Below are 18,351 nucleotides of genomic sequence, written 5' to 3'. Positions count from 1 at the left end.
AATAAATTAGAACAATCTACTACTTTTAATTTAATAACCAAATCCAAGTTTGGAATTTTTGTAAAAATTGTTCAATCCTTAACTTATTATTTCCTACAACCAAATCTATAGGATTTTTGTAAGACACTAAACACCATGTTAATTTCCATAATCTCAATTTCATACAGTTCTTTCCACAATCTTAATCTATACTTTTTTCTCTGAAAATTTTTTCTGCCCCCTATATATGTGTTTTAAAATGACCACATGTAATAACACACATTTCTGTTTTTCAGGGCTAAAATATTCATAAACATCATAAACATTTACATGCAGCATTAAACTTAGTTTCCTTATTAAATAACTTCTTTACACTCTGGCATTAATTAATTACCTTACTACTGCATGTATTCCTGATGGTACAGGAAAATACTTCTGAGCCTTGAGATGTTAACCATCCCATGTTACCCTTTTTATATAAACAAACACACTCACCCCTTGTTAGTATGATAGTCCTTGTGCACTTAAAAAAAAACAAGAGATGAATAATGTCCTTTAAATTTGTTGTTCGTTGCCTTTTCTTTCGTTTGTTGCTTTTTCTTTCTTTTGTTGCGTTTTCTTTCTTTCATTGCTTCTTCTTTCCTTTGTTGCCTTTTCTTGGAAGAATCATTTTCTTGTAGCTTTTTGCCTTGTTCCTTGTATTGTGTGCTGTAGTGTGCTTTAGTGTGCTTCAGTGTACTTGCCTGTTGATTTTTCTTTGCCTGTTTCTTGGACTTTCCATCTTCAAACATCAAAATCCGACTTTCATCTTCGCTTACCAAATAGTACATACATCTGCCTGTTGCACCTCAATGGTAGCTTTTTCAAATAACGTGAAGTCTCAGTTCTTAGGAACTAACCTTAGCAGAAATCTTCACGTACGTAACGTTACGTTTTCACAAAGTCTTGGATTTCCAACCATAGCTTGAAGCATACCGTCCAAATGGCCTTGTCAATCAACTTCATAGGCTGGGTCTTCCTTTTTTTTTTTTTCTTCAAAGTTACAAACTTTGGCTAGAGGTGAGAAAACAGACATAGAAAAACTCACCCTCGACTTTACTGAACTGTTGTCCACATCTGACGCAAACGCCTCCGTCTAGGTTCTTTACTTAGTTTCTTCTTGGAGCTGCTTGTTCCTCCATATTTGATTATCAGATGCCATATCTCATTTAGAAGAATTTCTCGTCTTTAGCTGGCTCAGTTCTTTGGACCTTTCATCCTCGTCTGATGGAACACAAACGCCGCTTTCTAGGTTCTTTGATCGTTTTTTCCCGAGACTTGATCAATCATGAAAATGTGTGAGTCTCCCCCCTTTGTCAAGGAGCAGGGAAAAAAACTGGACTGGCTGGCAATCGCCAATGTAAAAATGTGGAGAGGGTGTAAAAAACCTTCTCTTCTCAGACACATGTTATGTCAACAGTGTCTTAGGCGTTTTGTTCAAAAGTTCAGTAGCCAGACTGTCTTTAAACAAAGTGTGAGTTTATTTGGTCACACTTGGCAATTACTTGAAAATATATACAAAGTTAAATTCTTCTTACAGCTTGATGTAGTAAAACAAAAATAATAATAGGAATAAAAACTTGTATCAAGAAGGTTCAAGAGATGTCTCAGCTCCGTTGGTGCTTTTCTATGTCAGAGAGATGTCCACTCTAGCAGCTGTTTGTGAGGTAGGCTGTATTTAGGCCTAATGTAAACGAAATGTCTTCTGTAGAGTAAGAATGCGTGTGTTCTTCTTTGTGTATGTGAAAAGGTAATGAAGTCATTCTGTTTGTGTGTGTGTGTGATGTGTCGTGTGTGTGTAGTAAAGTGTGTGCGCCCTGAAGTGAAGTGTCACTCTGTTTTTATACTATTTCAAATCAACTAGTCAGCAGACTAAAGTCATAGCCATATACGGCTAGAACTAAAAATGAAATGATCATATTCGTGATTATTCTAAATATTCTCTTTGCCAACAGCTGACACGTCTCTTAAACTTCTTTGATTGTCAGTAACACACAACAGATTCTTATAAAAAACTAAAGGTGAATGACCTTTCCAAATGGCCGAATTCTTGTAATGGATATTCTTTAAGCTACAGAAATGCAATTCTGTACCAAACCTTACAAATGCATATAATTAGATACATATAAACATATATTACTTCACACAAACTCAATCTAGCTAACTAATTAAATAACTATATCAAATAACTAACTATATTATGGATAATATGTTTTTACCTTTAAAAAGATCTTTACAATAAAGTTTATGACAAATATACTGAGTATATTCTTATCTGTGAAATCACTGACCTACTGACCTTAGTCATTAACTCAGCACATGTAGAACAACTGTTACAGAAATGACATGCACACAACCTAGCTATTTCAAGATTTGTCTTATGCTGAGCTAAGTGGGCTTTTTCAAAGTCAAAGCATAAAAGGGAACCCAGACTGCATACTTACAGATCTTGATAATAAAGCCAAATTAATATAATTATTCTACATATTCACTTTTGTGAGATACTGTGTGTCATGTGATCATGTTAGATTCCCGCTGTGTTTTGAGACACATAAAAACAAAGACATTAATACTCCTATTTTCTGTGCACGTAGTGAAAGCTTACCGGAAGCCCCAGTTTAGAGGAACATCATCATTTAAGAGGACATCCGCCAGGCTGCCCTTAGGACAATATTCCGTGATGATGAAGATGTTTCCTTCTGTTGATCCTCCAATGAACTTACAAAGATTCTGATGATCGAACTTCCTGAAAAATCAACATCAATTTAGTCACTGGAGAGGTTTTTGGGTCCCCATAACCAAAATTGAAGACCGATAGCATCATCGTAGACTACTGAAAGCAACAAAACATAAGAAATGGCCAAGAAAGGCCATCTTCATAAGGACACAGTCCTGAAGCCATGATTAAAGAATAAGTTCACCTTTTGTAACATGTTACATGTTACAAATGTACTGACCCCCAAGTCCCCATTTTGACAGCGAGCTTGGGATCTTCTCCTCTGCTTCTTGCAAAAATCTAAAAAAAAGTATTCTGTGAATGAACTACCGACAGCCTTTGCGGCTGTTGGCTTGTAGTTCTAACTGAACTGCAAGAGCACTGTTGAGCGCTGTGGTCGTTCATTGATTCTTCCTGTCAGTGTGAAACTGCCTGCCCATATGATATACAGGCTGACGGCTCACACTGACAGTCTGCATAAGTCCTGCATGGCACCAGTGATCTGATGATTGCTGGTGCAATGCTTTCCAGGCTCCTAAAAAAAAAAAAAAAAAGTACAGTAAAGCCTTGGATTGCGAGCATAATTTGTTCCGGAAACATGCTTGTTATCCAAAGCACTTGTATATCAAAGCGAATTTCCCAATAAGAAATAATGGAAACTCGGATGATACATTCCACAACCATTTATTCATAAGTCCTTAATTTTTTAGTCCATATAAAAAGATTATAGCAATATGACCAGGTTCTGTAACCATAAAATGTCCATCCACAAATGGAAGCCTCCACAAGGGGATTAGAAGCAAAATCCAGCAGGAGCTCCAGAGTATAAAAGAGAAGAGAGGTTCCTCTAAGTGTAGCAATATGGTTACATTTAATGAAGGTACAACATTTAGCAACTCACATGGTTGATGATTAAATGAGGCACATCTAAGTATACAGGCATCCGGGGTAAAGCTGTCCACATAGACCGTCCTCCTCACTGACGGCTCTCACCGCTGTCAGTCTGCAATCATGACCGGGACGACTACCCTGCAGTAGAGCGATTGAACCGCTCGTGGAGCGCAGCGTGGAAGGGATGACTTACCCCGGATGCCTGAATACTTAGATGTGCCTGTTTTAATCATCAACCATGTGAGTTGCTAAATGTTGTACCTTCATTAAATGTAACCAGGGCAGGACTTAGGGTGGTGGGGGCCCCTGGGCTTGAGTCACTTTTGGGCCCTACCTTCTATACATATGCACAGCTCTATAAAACAGAAATAGAAAAGGACAAGGTGCGCCAAGATGCAGTATTAAAGAACTTCTGTTTAATTGGACAAGACAAAACAGCTAAATGGCTACTCACAAAAGTAGATAATATATAAGCATATAAGTGGGGGATACTGTACTGGTATTCATCCTGGGTCCACGATTAATAAAAGCAATAAAAATGGATAAAATGATAATTACCGTATTTATCGGCGTATAACACATGCCTCAAGTTTAGGAGGGAATTTTAAGGAAAAAAACTTTTAGGAGGGAAGTTTAAGGAAAAAAAACTTACATTTAAATGCCCAACAATGCAGCCTTGTCAGTGTCAGTGTAGCCTTGCACCAGTGTCATTTGCAGACTTGTCAGTGTAGCCTTGTCAGTGTCACTGCAGCCTTGTCAGTGTCAGTGTCAGTGTAGCCTTACTCCAGTGTCATTGTTGCCTTGTCATTGCAGCCTTACAGTATAAAAATGGCGCCGCCGAGATACAGAGCCGGCATTTCGGCCGCTCTCGGACGTTCTCGACGGCTTTCGGCAGCTTTTGGCCACTCTCGGTGGCTTTCGGCAGCTTTCAGCCGCTCTCATCGGCTCTCAGCCACTCTGCGGTTTTCGGAGCGGGCGGGGCCGGCGGGGTCCGCGAGACCCCTTATTGGCCGGGGCCCATGGGCTTGAGCCCCGTCAAGCCCAATGGAAAGTCCGGTCCTGAATGCAACCATATTGCTACACTTAGAGGAGCCTCTCTTCTCTTTTATACGCAGTTGTGACATGACGCTACTTGTATATCAAGACATCGCTTGTATATCAAGTCAACATGTATTTAAAAATTTTGCTTGTCTTGCAAAAAGCTCTGAAACCAAGTTACTCTCAAACCAAGGTTTTACTGTATGCACATTTTTTTACCTCCAAAAAAAAAAAAAAAAAGTGCATTAATTTGTATTTTTTTTTTCAGAAGTGTTTCTGAACATCAGAACTTCCTCTCTGGAAAAATTCTTCTGATTTATTTTGCACCTGTATTTTGTTCCAGACGCATAAGTGCACCTATGCCCTGACTATGGAGATTAAAGTATTTATTTTAGATAATCTTAACGAGCAGTAAACGATGAGATTATTGGACGGATGATGGTCCCTTTTTTTTTTTTTGTATGCTAGTCTCATATGGAAAATGAAGAGATTACTAAAGCATGAAAATTCTCGTACGACACAATAAAAATTCGGAAGTGATGTCATGTGTTGTAGTTAATTTATGTTGTATTTTCAGACGAAAACTGTGCTGACTAAACAAATATCGTACGATCTGGTATGGTACCAGAAATTTTTTTTTGCCTTGGCGTTTACTCAAACTCACCGGACATTCTGTACTTCTTTCCTAATTGTTTTAGTGATGGTAAAATTCTTCTTATATATTCTTTTTACTGATACTATCCGCCCATCACTGGAAGAAAAGACAGCAGCCTGTTATTGCAGTAGCTTACAGTGATAATTTCTCATATAATATATTGTTTATGGGAAACATTAGCTAAATAATGCAAAAAAAAAAGAGTAAATGCTGTACTTATCAGCAGCTCTCTCTGAAGGCGGATAGGGCTGCTAAAGATAAATTATTGATCTCCAAACCCAGTGATAGGACTTCATATGACTTCACCACTTCAGCTCCGGAAAATTTACCCCCCTTCATGACCAGGCCATTTTTTGCGATACGGCACTGCGTTACTTTAACTGACAATTGCGCGGTCGTGCCACGCTGTACCTAAATAAAATGTGTGTCCTTTTATTCCCAGAAATAGAGATTTCTTTTGGTGGTATTTGATCACCTCTTCAGTTTTTTTATTTATTGCGCTATAAACATAAAAAGACCGACAATTTTGAAAAAAAAAAAATATATATTTTTTTACTTTCTGCTTTATAACATATACAATAATAATTTTAAAAAAATACAATTCTTCATCAATTTAGGCCAACATGTATTCTGCTACAAATTTTTGTTAAAAAAAAAAACAATCTCATTAAGCATATATTGATTTATTTGCGCAAAAGTTTTAGTGTCTACAAACTATGTGATACATGCTGGAATTTTTATTTATTTTTTTTACAAGTAATGGCTGCGATCTGCGTCTTATAGCGGGACTGCGATATTGCGGCAGACATTCGGACACTAATTGACACCTTTGACACTTTTTGGGAACCAGTGACACTAATACAGTGATCAGTGCTAAAAATGTTCACTGTCACTGTACTGATGACACTGGCTAGGAAAGGGGTTAACATCAGGGGCAATCAAAGGGTTAAAGCGGAGTTCTGCTTAAAAAATAAAGTCAGCAGCTACAAATACTGCAGCTGCTGACTTTATATTAATCGGACACTTACCTGTCCCAGGGTCCAGCGATGCGGGGGATCGAAGCCCTGCTCCTCTTCCCCTCCTCTCTGCGGCGCCGGCTTTGTAACTGTGGGCACCCGGCTGTGGCTTCACAGCTGGGCACCCACTGCGCATGCGCGAGCCGCGCCGCGTGCCCTGACTAGCCAGGCAATCATCTGGGACCTGTGACGTGTCCCAGTTGATTGCCGAGAGGGAGGACGGAGAGGTAATCTCCCTTCCAGTGCGCCGGGAGGAAGTGGGAGCTGGAACCCTCTAAAAAGAGTATCCGCCCCCCCCCCCCAAAAAAAATGACATGCCAAATATGGCATGTCAGGGGGTCACCTCCCTAAAAGCGTAAGTTCAATTTTTGGGTGGAACTCCGCTTTAAATGTGTTCCTAGCCGGTGCTTGTGTACTGTGGGGGAAGTGCTTTTACTAAGGGAAGGCATCGATCTGTGTCCCTGCTTTGCAAGAACACAGGATCGATGCCTTCCCTACTGACAGAACGGTGATCTGCTTTGTTTACATAGACAGATCGCCGTTCTGCCTGTGTGCTGAACAATCAGAGGGTGCCAGCGGACATCGAGTCCACGGTACCCGCAGTGTGTGGCCATAGCTGGAGCCGGCCACTGGCCACACACGTGCGCACCCCAGATCAGGAAGTGTCACATCATGTACTAGGTATGTGTGATCTGGCGCAGAGTGGCCGCCCTGCCCCAGTATTTCTACAGTAGGCGGTCATGAAGTGGTTAAAATGACATTTGATTTTTAAGGCTCGTTTTACACCTAAACCAGCCGCGGATCGCACAGCAAGGCTGTCTGTCCCTGTTCTCCGTTTCATGGACGAATCAGGGAAGAATCTTTGCCTGAATTCGGCCCTGAAACTGAGGCAAAGACGCACAGTGCGCTCCGCAGCCGCCGCAGAGATATGTGAACCGGCTCCATAGAGAGATAGTCCCATTCTCGTGCTATGCGAATTAGATGCGGAGAAATCCGCATCCAATGAACCCAGCCTCAAGTTGGGATATAATACTGGTTATCTTAGATCTCCTAGCAGTTTTAATTATTTCATTTACTCACTAGATCCCGGTCTGGATGAAGTTTTCTGTCGCCGAGCCACATACGAATACCGTATTTGCCAGTAACTCCTGTTTTGGTTCCAGGTTTGTATTATTATTATTTTTCAGACTGATGGTGCTGCCCAACCCATTCCAAAAAGCATCTCCTATGGAACATGATCACAGTTATACATTGATAGATTTGAGATAATGCTCTATAGAATGTCATCCAAGCTAATGGAACACAGAATACCAGGTGAGTCTTTCACGGTGAGGATCCAACTCTCATCCCAGAGCATCTTCTGCTTTTGGTATTGGAACCACTTCAAAACAAACAAAAGAAAAAAAGATTAATATAATTCATTAATCCCATGATTTACATTAAATGCAGTAAGACTGCTATAGTGCCACATCTGTAATACATACCAAACCTAATAAAAGGAATATAATCAGACTTTACTGGCTTAAAAGGGAACAAACATGACAAAGTATATAAAAACATGAACACATTTTATTATGAACAGCTCATAAAATCATATCTAGACCTACACTATATTGGGTATTGGGACACCCGCCTTTACACACACATGAACTTTAATGACATCCCAGTCTTAGTCCATAGGGTTCAATATTGAGTTGGCCCACCCTTTGCAGCTATAACAGCTTCAACTCATCTGGGAAGGCTGTCCACAAGGTTTAGGAGCGTGTCTATGGGAATGTTTGACCATTCTTCCAGAAGTGCAATTGTGGGGTCAGGCACTGATGTTGGACGAGAAGGCCTGGCTCTCAGTCTCCACTCTAATTCATCCCAAGGGTGTTCTATCAGGTTTAGGTCAGGACTCTGTGCAAGGCAGTCAAGTTCCTCCACCCCAAATTCACTCATCCATGTCTTTATGGACCTTGCTTTGTGCACTGGTCTAAATCAATTTGTGGAAGGGGGATTATGGTGTGGGGTTGTTTTTCAGGGCTTCGTCTTGGCCCCCTAGTTCCAGTGAAGGGAACTCTTAAAGCAGGGTTTCACCCATTTAAAAGTGTAGCTGCTGACTTTTAATAAACAGACACTCACCTGTCCCATGGTCGCAGCGATGCGGCCGCTCGAAGCATTGCTCCTCTCCACCTCCTCTCAACATTACATTGCAAGTGTGGGCACCCAGCTAGGAGACGGCTTGCAGCTTCACAGCTGGGTGCACACTGCGCATGCACAAGTCATGCTGCACTGTCTTGAATGGCCTGGCAATATTCTGGGACCTGTGACATGTCCCAGAAGATTGCAGGGATGGAGGGAGGAGAGGTGAACTTCCACTCGGCACCGCTGCGCCATGAGAGGAAATGGGAGCGGGGTATCTGTCAAAAAAAAATTACATGCCAAATGACATGTTAGAGGGTCATGAATACTTAAAGTGACAGTTCCACTTTTGGGTGGAACTCCGCTTTAAGGCCTCAGCGTACTAAGACATTTTGGACAATTACATGCTCCCAACTTTGTGGGAACAGTTTGGGGATGGCCCCTTCCTGTTCCAACATGACTGCGCACCAGTGCACAAAGCAAGGTCCATAAAGACATGGATGAGCGAGTTTGGGGTGAAGGAACTTGACTGGCTTGCACAGAGTCCTGGCCTAAACACAATAGAGCACCTTTGGGGTGAATTCGAGCGGAGACTGCAAGCCAGGCCTTCTTGTCCAACATCAGTCCCTGACCTCACAAACGTGCTTCTGGAAGAATGGTCAAACATTCCCATAGACACACTCCTAAACCTTGTGGAAAGCCTTCCCAGAAGAGTTGAAGATGTTATAGCTGCAAAGGGAGGGCCAACTCAATATTGAACCCTACGGAGTAAGACTGGGATGCTATTAAAGTTCATGTGTGTGTAAAGGTAGGCATCCCAATACAAAGTTGGCATCCCAATACAAAGTCCGGCAATAGTTGCTGATTTGGCAAGCGATTTTCATTTCAAATCGCATGCCAAATTGGCCCAATGTGAACGTGGGCTAAAATTGGCTTACAAACAACAATATAAAGTTGACAGAAGTTCTAACTCTTCCCCACTTCCCCATGTAGCACCCTTGTCTTAAACAGGACTACTGGTAAATTTAGCTGTGCTAGGTGGTAACCAGCCTGGCTGATTTTTGCACCCGATGCAACTTGTCATGCGATTTGACAGTTCCAAATCACATGACAAGTCGCACCCTATTGTTGACAATGGAATTGTTCAAATCGGTGTGACTCCGACCTTGCGGTGCCAAATTGATTTGAATAAAAGGTTTCCGCACTATTTTTTGCGATTTCAGGTGTGACTTGCATAGACATCTGTGCATGAAGTGGCACAGATGTCAGCCAAGTAGCACCTGAAATTGCCCTGACATGCTACTTTGAAATCGTACTACTTCAAGTGAAGTAGCATCAATGTAAACCGGGGCTAATAGTCATTATGATCATTTGGGTTTTCTCCTAAGCCTGTTAAAGCTGTAAGTTCCTCCCTTTTGCCAGCAGGTGTCGCTGTTACCTCTGTCATTAGTATGATGAGCTGCATTGAAACTGAGTTATGAATATGCATACTTTTCTCAGCCAATCAGTAGGAGTTCTCTGGCTGGTGAAGCTGCTGTGAGAGTACATATTGGGAGGAAGTCAGGTGATCTGGGTCCTCCCACCCGGACTGAGGTCTGGTTTGGATTTGTTAGGAATAGCTGTTTCTGGGTAGGTCTGAAAGTGGTTGTAAATTCTTTACAACCACTTTATACTACAGGCAAGCCTATAATTAGCTACACTGGCATAGCTCCCAACTGTCCCTGATTTCGAGGGACTGTCCCTGATTTGGAGCAATGTGCCTCTGTCCCTCTTTCCTTCTCATTTGTCCCTCATTTTGGTCTGATCTATATAGTTGTATATAAAATGCACTTTTTATCTTTCAAAAAGTGTTTCTCAGTGCTAAACCTTTCATCCAAATTATAAATTGCTGCATTTGTAAATTTTAAAAGCCAATATAAAGGAATAATAGTGGTAAAAAAAAGCCCTTGTGGATTTAATTCATCTTTTTTTTGGTTAATTCTCCTTTAAGGGGGTGTGGCAGGAGGCGTGTCCTATGCCTACATACGTTTGCTAGTAGGTGTCCCTTGTTCTCATCTCAAAATGTTGGAAGGTATGCACTGGATATCTCCTGTATTTGCATGTGCCGACATCATCGCAAGCCAATTGAAGCAATGGCACGTGTGTGCCGTTACTTCAGTTGTACAGTGCCGTTACCAGCGGCTCCCGCGCTCATGTGCGGGAGTGACGTCATCGCGGCTCCGGCCAATCACAGCGCAAGAGCCGCGATACCCGGAAGTAACCCCCTGGAGAGATGTTGGCCGACGGAGCGGTGAACGAGGACTGCTGCGGGGGCTTCGATCTCAGGTAAGTAATTCATAATGAGCTAGTATGCTATGCATACTAGCTCATTATGCCTTTGTCTTGCAGGTTTTTTTTTTTTTTTAATTATTTTAAAGGGTTTACAACCACTTTATGCCTAACAATGTGCTCAAGGCTCTGCAAGGGAGAGCCTGCTCTCTAGCTAGAGGCATAAAGGAAAGGATAGAGGCCGAGGCATAAAGGAAAGGATAGAGGCATAAAGGAAAGGATGGAAAGGATGGAAACAAGAAAAAAGTTTTGGTTGGCATTTGGCTATAAGAACCAGCCCCATGTATACAACAAAGCTTTCATGGAGATTATAAGACGAGGTTATACCACAATAGCGCAGATGAATCCGCTGCAGAATAGGGTGAGGGGAAGTACTATAGCAATCTTCACAGAGGTCGCCATCGGGCAGGGACCGCAGTCCGCCGGACAAATGGCGCAGTGTTCTTCTGGACTGCAGACATTGTCGCCGCACACTGCACACAGCAAGGGGTACAGACATGATTACTACAATTATACTTTAAGGTGCCATTCACACCAGAAAACCTGCGTTTCGTGTGCATTTCTGGTATTGCATTCAAAACACACTGGGTGTGCGATCGGCTGCGGGTGTCACTGTCAATGTAAACTTAATGACACCCCAAAATCAGATCGCAAATTCAGTTTGCCTGCATTCGATCGCATGGCGTCTCAGTACCATGCGATCTGGTTGCATTGCATTTTTAAAAGTAGCGTGACCACTACTTTAGTGTGATCCAGTGCGATTTCAGCCCATTCAAACTAATGGGATGAAAATCGCATCGTATTGAATCGCACAGGAACATGCACTTACAATCCCTGGTTTACACTAGAACGTGGTGTGGGAAAGCCGCTATCCCTGAGCGTTTCTGGGACCACATTTAAAATGCACTGCCTTTGCAATCTGCAGCAGGTGTCAGTGCAATGTTAATGACACCCCAAACAAAGGTCGCAAACTCAGTGCGTTTGTCTGCACTGGATCGCGTGGTACAAAACAACCATGCGATCTGGTTGCAGTGCGTTTCCAAAAGTAGTGCATGCACGAATTTGGTGCAAATTGAGTCCCTTTGAAAATCAATGAGCTCAAATCGCACTGCACTGAATTGCACAGGAATTCATAGTGTGAACCAAGGCGAAAGCCCCATACACACTATTAGATTTTCTGCTGAGTTTTTCCTTCAGATTTACCAAAACCATATAATATGAAGTCAAACCTTAGGAGTTTCAATGTGTATGCAATCAGGCAGGCCCTTGCACTACATGGTTTTGGTAAATCCGAAGGAAAAACTCAGTAGAAAATCTGCTAGTGTGTATGGGGCTTTAGGCTTCGTTTACACATGCAGCAAAGAATGGTGCACCTCTCAAAGGTGATCTGCGGTGGGTCACTTTTTGGAAGCAATTGACAAGCAGTGAGGATGCGATATGACGCCTCCTCAATGCTTGTTTTAACCTCCTAATTGCTGCACAACTAAGTGCATCGCACGCAATTGCAAGCAGATTGCAGCCCAGCCCCGATGACTTGAATGGGTCTCAGCAGGTGGTAGAGCCCACTAAATGCGATGCTTTGCTGTGGTATGTGCACACCCGTTAATTGCTTTTGCAGCTTAAGAGGGAGTGGTTGAGGAGGGGGGTGGTAAACACACAGCTTAACCGCATGTTCTTACCCCCCTCCCCCCCCCCCGAACTTGGTGCTGCTGTATTTCCAAACTCTAATAGTCATAGTAATCAGATGATTTCCTACTTAAGGGCTCATTCACACCATAGTGTGTGTGTTAATTTTTTTTTGTGCATTGGACCTGCCAAGGATGCTCGTCAAGAATGCCAACTATGCCCACCCTTTTTCTGCCCTCCATTCACAGAAGCCATACTATAGATTCCATCAATGAAAAACGCTCTATGAATGGAACATGTGGACCTTTCATTCATCTGCCCGTCCCTGATTCACAGAACGCTTTTCATTGATAGAATCTTTAGTACATTTGGAGAGGCTTTATAGAATTGCAATGAAGCTTCACCAGTTAGGGCTCGTTCACACTGGCAGTTGAGGGGTGGTAAAACCCTGCAGTTCAACTGCATTTTTACCGCCTCCCAACTGCTCCCCTCCTCTAGATGCAGAGGCAGCAACTGGGGGTGTACACCTGTTGATGCTTTGCAGCTACGGCAGGAATTATACCCCTATATATCACCTGCCGAGCACAACCCATTCAAGTGAATAGGGCCACTCTACAAACATCCTGCATTGCATGCAATTGCAGCATGCCAGTGCTGGGTTTAAGGGTTAAAGCAGGCAGTGAGAAGGCAATACAATGGGGTTGATTTATTAAAATCTGGTGCAGCTGTGCATAGAAACCAAATTCCAGGGTTCTTTTTGCCAAACTTAATTGAAGCTGAAGTTAGAAGCTGATTGGCTACTGTGCACAGCTACACCAAATTATGCACTCTCCAGTTTTAGTAAATCAACCCCTCCTCACCAACTGTATAAGGCCCCTTTCACACGGGCTTTCCGATCAGGTCCGCCTGTTCGTTTTTTAGGCGGGCCTGGCCGGACCCTCCATACACCTGCTGCTATCCGATCCGATCCTGCCTGCTAAATCCAGATGGATGGGAGCTCTATTTTCTATCCGTCTGGCGGATGGGATCGGATGCAAGTGGACAGGCGGTCCATTTTCATCCGATCTCCCGGTAGCGAGACTCTGACAGGTCAGTCTCAGCACAGTAAGTGGAGATGGACCTGTCATCTGCCTGCTCAGCAGGGATCAAAAAATCAATCCCCCCGCTGAGCAAGCGGAGTCCTTCAAATGGATAAGCCCATGTGAAAGAAGCCTAATGCTCTATGAAGAGCGACCCAAACACCAATTTTTTTTCCAAGACTAAAGCAAGTTTGAATGAGTCCTTAAAAAAACTGCTCTTCTATGGTGGGGGCGGGGGGGGGGGGGGGGGGGTTACAAATTGCAAATCAGGATCCCCTTATTGTAAAAATTTGGGCAGTAAAATAGTTCAGAATGGGATACAGTTATAATCCTCTTGTATTTTATTGTGTTATAACTGTATTGTCTCCCTTTTATATTGTAAAGCGCTGTGTAAACTGTTGGCGCTATATAAATCCTGAATAATAATAATAATAATACACCATTGTGACAAGAAGTACTTTGCACTTTGATTGACAGTATTGACTAGTGACTGGTTATTAGTGGATTTAGAAGTTGAATTATGGCTCAGCCTTCAACATGGCTGCCTCCAGTATACTGTATATGAATGACAGGTACACTTTCAGCTGTTGGGTTGTATAGTGAAAATGAAGTATCAGGATACCTGTTCCACTCAGCACTATGGACGGAGATTCTAACGCTGCCTGGAAGCTGCCGATTTTGATATGAGCGATTAATGAGGTCATCCCAGGATGGACCAGAATGACCTAAAAGAACAAAATACATGGGATAAACAACACATTAAAAGCAATGGGACAGCAGACAGTAGTATCCTTTAAAATAAATAATAAAAAACACCACACCTTTGGCTGGATAAAAATTGGCCATGGCCGTTTTATTATTGGTTTAAATAAAATTAAAATGAAAGTAAAAACTCTTAGTCCCCGTTCACAACGGGGCGATTTGACATGCGACTTGTCAAATCGTAGCCTTTTGCCGGCAACAGCACCATCCAAATTGGTACAACGCCAACTTTGCAGCGCCGCACCAATTCCCAATAGTAATTTCTGCGCTACTTTTGGCGACTTCAGGGGTGATTTCAATAGACATCTGTGCATGAACCCGCAGAGATGTCTGTCAAATCGCCCCCGAACTTGCAATGAAATGCCGGTTTGAAATCAAAGCCACCTCCAATGTGAACGAGGGCATAGGCTGGGCTCACACTTAAAAAAGATGTGGCTCACATCAGGGGTCCGGTGCGTCCCTGTTTTCTGTTTCAGGATTAGATCGGGACCACATTTTTGCCTGAATTCAGACCTGAAGGTCCCCTATGAAATCTGCTCCGTAGGCCGCCCTGGAGATGATGCTCCACTGAGAGACGGTCACAGTCTCCTTTCATGCAAATTGGATGCGGAGAAAACCGCATCCAATTTGCATAAGTGTGAACCCAGCCTTAATCATTTATTAAGATAATAAATAACACACAAGCTAACTTAGCCACTACGGCTCAAATCGGGATACTGAAAAAACTTAAAATATCCATGACATTTTAAAAATAAATAACTTTCCTTAACTCATACTTAGAACTTCCATAAATACCCAGCCATTATAGCTCAGGCTTTTCACACACTGTCCCCCTTTACTCAAGGTAACACACACTACCACATAATGGGCTCAATTCACTAAAGAATATCTAGTGAGATAATTGAGTCAGGTGACACATTTCCTCCAATGAGATGCTGAAAATGTCAACTCACTATCACCTCATGAGTTATTTACCTCACAAACCAAAAACATGAGGTAAATAACTCATAAAACAACATTAGGCCTCATGCACACAGGGCGTTAAAAAGAGCTGCAAAGCCAGTACCGATGCAAGGAAAAAGCAGCTGTAAAATCACGCTTTTAGAAGTGTTTTACTTTGGCGTTAATGCTCGTTTAGCCACATTAGCGATTGGCAGCGTTTCTCTGCCCTCTTCTATTTTCCACTCCCAAATACAATTACTACAGCTTAAAAACGCTTGACACGGTTTAACACTGTATACAGCGTTAATGCGCGTTTAGCAGCGTCAGCCGTTTTTACAGTTGTAACGTTGCTGCTCCAGAACGCGCTGGCCCTGGGGGGTTTTTTTGCAGCTTGAAAACGCCTATGCCACTAAAAGCTCCTAAAAGCCTATGGGGGTTATTTACGAAAGGCAAATCCACTTTGCACTACAAGTGCAAACTACAAGTGCAACGTGCACTTGAAATTGCACTGAAAGTGCACTTGGAAGTGCAGTCGCTGTACATCCGAGGGGGACATGCAAGGAAAATAAAAAAACAGCATTTTAGCTTGTACATGATTGGATGACAAAATCAGCAGAGCTTGCCTTCATTTCAGATCTAATAATGCGTTCGTTGACACCAGTGCTGGAGTTTAATAATGCGTCCGCTGACACCAGTGCTGGGGGTTAATAGTGCCCACGCTGACACCAGTGCTGTTGTTTTTGAAGTTTGAAAGTTTGCATGCGGCCCCCATGGGAGATAAAAATGCTCCTTCCTGCTCCACTTGAAGACCAGGCCTTTTTCCGACATTTGTTGCTTACAAGTAAAAATCTGTATTTTAAAAAATTTACTTAGAACCCCCAAATATTAAATATATTTTTTTAGCAGAGACCCTAGAGAATAAAATGGCGGTTGTTGCAATATTTTACGTCACACTGTATTTGTGCAGTGGTCTTTCAAACACAATTTTTTTGGGAAAACAGTAAACAGTAAAGTTAGCCCAATTTTTGTATAATGTGAAAGATGATGTTACGCCGAGTAAATAGATAGCTAACATGTCATGCTTTAAAATTGCGCACGCTCATGGAATGGCAACAAACTACGGTACCTAAAATTCTCCATAAACGACGCTTTTTTTTTTTTTTTATTCCATTTTTATTAATGGTTACAATAAGATTCAAAAGATCAAACAAATAGGCGACACTTTAAACATTTTTTCAGGTTACCTGTTTAGAGTTACAGAGGAGGTCCTGCACTAGAAGTATTGCTCTCGCACTAACGATTGTGGGGATACCTCACAATGTGTGGTTTGAACACTATTTACAAATGTGGGCGCGACGTATGTATGCGTATGTATGCGAGCACTGAGGGATGGGGCTAAAATAAATTTTCCTATTTATTTTAATTTTAATTTTTACTGCTGTCCCTTTTTTTATCACTTTTACTGCTGTCACAAGGAATGTAAACAACCCTGAGACAGCAATCCATAAGACCCCAAACCCCTCCTCTGCACTTGAAAGCATTCAAAATGCCAAGATCGGCGTTTTTGAATACTTTTGGTTTTTGAATACTGCCGTCGTTAGTTCCTAAATGAACTAGAAGTGATGTCATGACCTCACTTCCGAGTTACCATAGCCAAGACTCGGTCAAAGCCAATTCCGGCTTTGTTCGGGTTTCCAGCCAGCTGGTGGACGTGCCGGCTGGTCGCCTGGGTCTCCCAGTGAGACAGGAGAGACCGGGCGAACGGTGGAAGGCGGCCGGAGGGGGGGAGGAAGTACCCTACTTAGCCGCATCAGTTGTTATTACAAGAGAGCCGACTGTCGGCTTTAAAAAACGGTACCGCGGTACAACCACTTGAAGCCAAATGACGTACAGGTTTGTGATTTTGCGGCAAGTGGTTACTTTTTCTTGTCACTGTGGTCAAAAACGAACATTGATTTGATTCCAGTTATGATTAGAAAAGTGAACGAATGTTCTTAAAATGAAAAATATTGAGCAATTCTACTAATGTATATCCAGTTTGACTGGCCGGGTCACCAGGTGAAAAGAAACTCCTCCCAATAACCATCAGCCCGTTGCAAACAGTTGGCTGACTCTTGGGAGTAGTTATGTAAAGATCAAAATGCCTTGACAGGTAATGTCAGTCAGGCAGACTGGGCGTTCAGAGACAGACTGCATGGAAACCATTCTCAATAACACTCACATGCGATGCTGAGCCAACATTATTGAAAGAACTGACATCTAATAAATAAAAAGGGTGGGCCAGGGACAGTAAAACTCGGGTGGAAGAAGCTAGATGATGTTGGACATCCTTCGGCCAGGAAATGAGACTTACTGCAGCTTCTAATAAACAGTGTGAGAAGCTCACAGGGTGCGGTGAAATCAGAGTACTATCAGTACAGGAGAGGAGCCTGTACAACTGTGCGAGGCTCAAGGCCAGAATTCATCTTTAAATAACAGATCATACCTTACTAGTCCAGTTCAGTTGGGTCATTTTTCCTGCTTGGGAAATGGTGTGAGTAACAATTTTACCATCATCAGGGATCCAGGGGCCGCAGATCCCACGTTGTTTCTGTAAAAAAAGGTACACAAGAAGGTGTGATTTGTGTGTTTTGTCACATACAGTCCATCTGCTCTCACTTTCTGCAGATTTCACAATCGGGATATCCCGGCTTCACTAAATCCTCACACGAACATTATCACAAAAAATCTGCCTTTTCTTACTACTATGCAGTCATGTGCCTCCGCATCTCAGGCCTGCAAGTCAGCACAGATCTCAGAATTCCGGAAACCATTAGAGAGCCTCCCATTCTATCTCATAACCCATACATTGAGACAAGCATCCCTCCAGGGCATTTCCTACAAGCGTTTATTAGGCTGAAGGTTACACCAGAAAGCACGCTAGGCTTAGTCAGCATGCAAACAAAATTATAGAAGAGGTTCTGACTGAGCTCTCCGTTCTAAACAAGCACTAGAAATCTTATGTTATGTATTATATTATGAATGCATGAAACAATCAGATTCAGTATATAATTTTTTTTAAATTATAAAGCGTGTATATGGTCAAAATCAGAGGCGTTACTAGGACCTTCAAGGCCCTGGTGCAAGAAGTTGACCCCCGACCAGGGCCCTTCCCAT

General features: G+C 42.4%; 1 protein-coding gene across 5 annotated transcripts in view; it reads right to left on the bottom strand.

Annotated features, from left to right (window-relative positions):
• LOC141102574 (atrial natriuretic peptide receptor 1-like) overlaps positions 1-18,054 on the bottom strand; it is a 79,797-nt gene extending 61,743 nt beyond the window's left edge. For 3 of the 5 annotated variants that reach the window (XR_012235159.1, XM_073591480.1, XM_073591482.1), the window contains exons 1-7: positions 17,681-17,927; positions 14,114-14,216; positions 11,114-11,259; positions 7,646-7,715; positions 7,415-7,559; positions 5,328-5,414; positions 2,624-2,764 (exon numbers count right to left, since the gene is read on the bottom strand). Coding sequence is in view for 4 of the 5 variants with exons in the window: in XM_073591480.1 (XP_073447581.1) it covers positions 2,624-2,764; positions 5,328-5,414; positions 7,415-7,559; positions 7,646-7,715; positions 11,114-11,259; positions 14,114-14,216; positions 17,681-17,707 (719 nt within the window). In the remaining variant the exon portion in view is untranslated. The other 2 variants (XM_073591481.1, XM_073591483.1) reach the window with 2 other exon arrangements.
• Positions 18,055-18,351: the final 297 nt, after the last annotated feature.

Source organism: Aquarana catesbeiana, linkage group LG07, assembly GCF_042186555.1.
Source record: "Aquarana catesbeiana isolate 2022-GZ linkage group LG07, ASM4218655v1, whole genome shotgun sequence".
NCBI lineage: Eukaryota > Metazoa > Chordata > Amphibia > Anura > Ranidae > Aquarana > Aquarana catesbeiana.
Note: the sequence above shows the minus strand (reverse complement) of the source record. Positions and strands in the feature narration are given on the sequence as shown.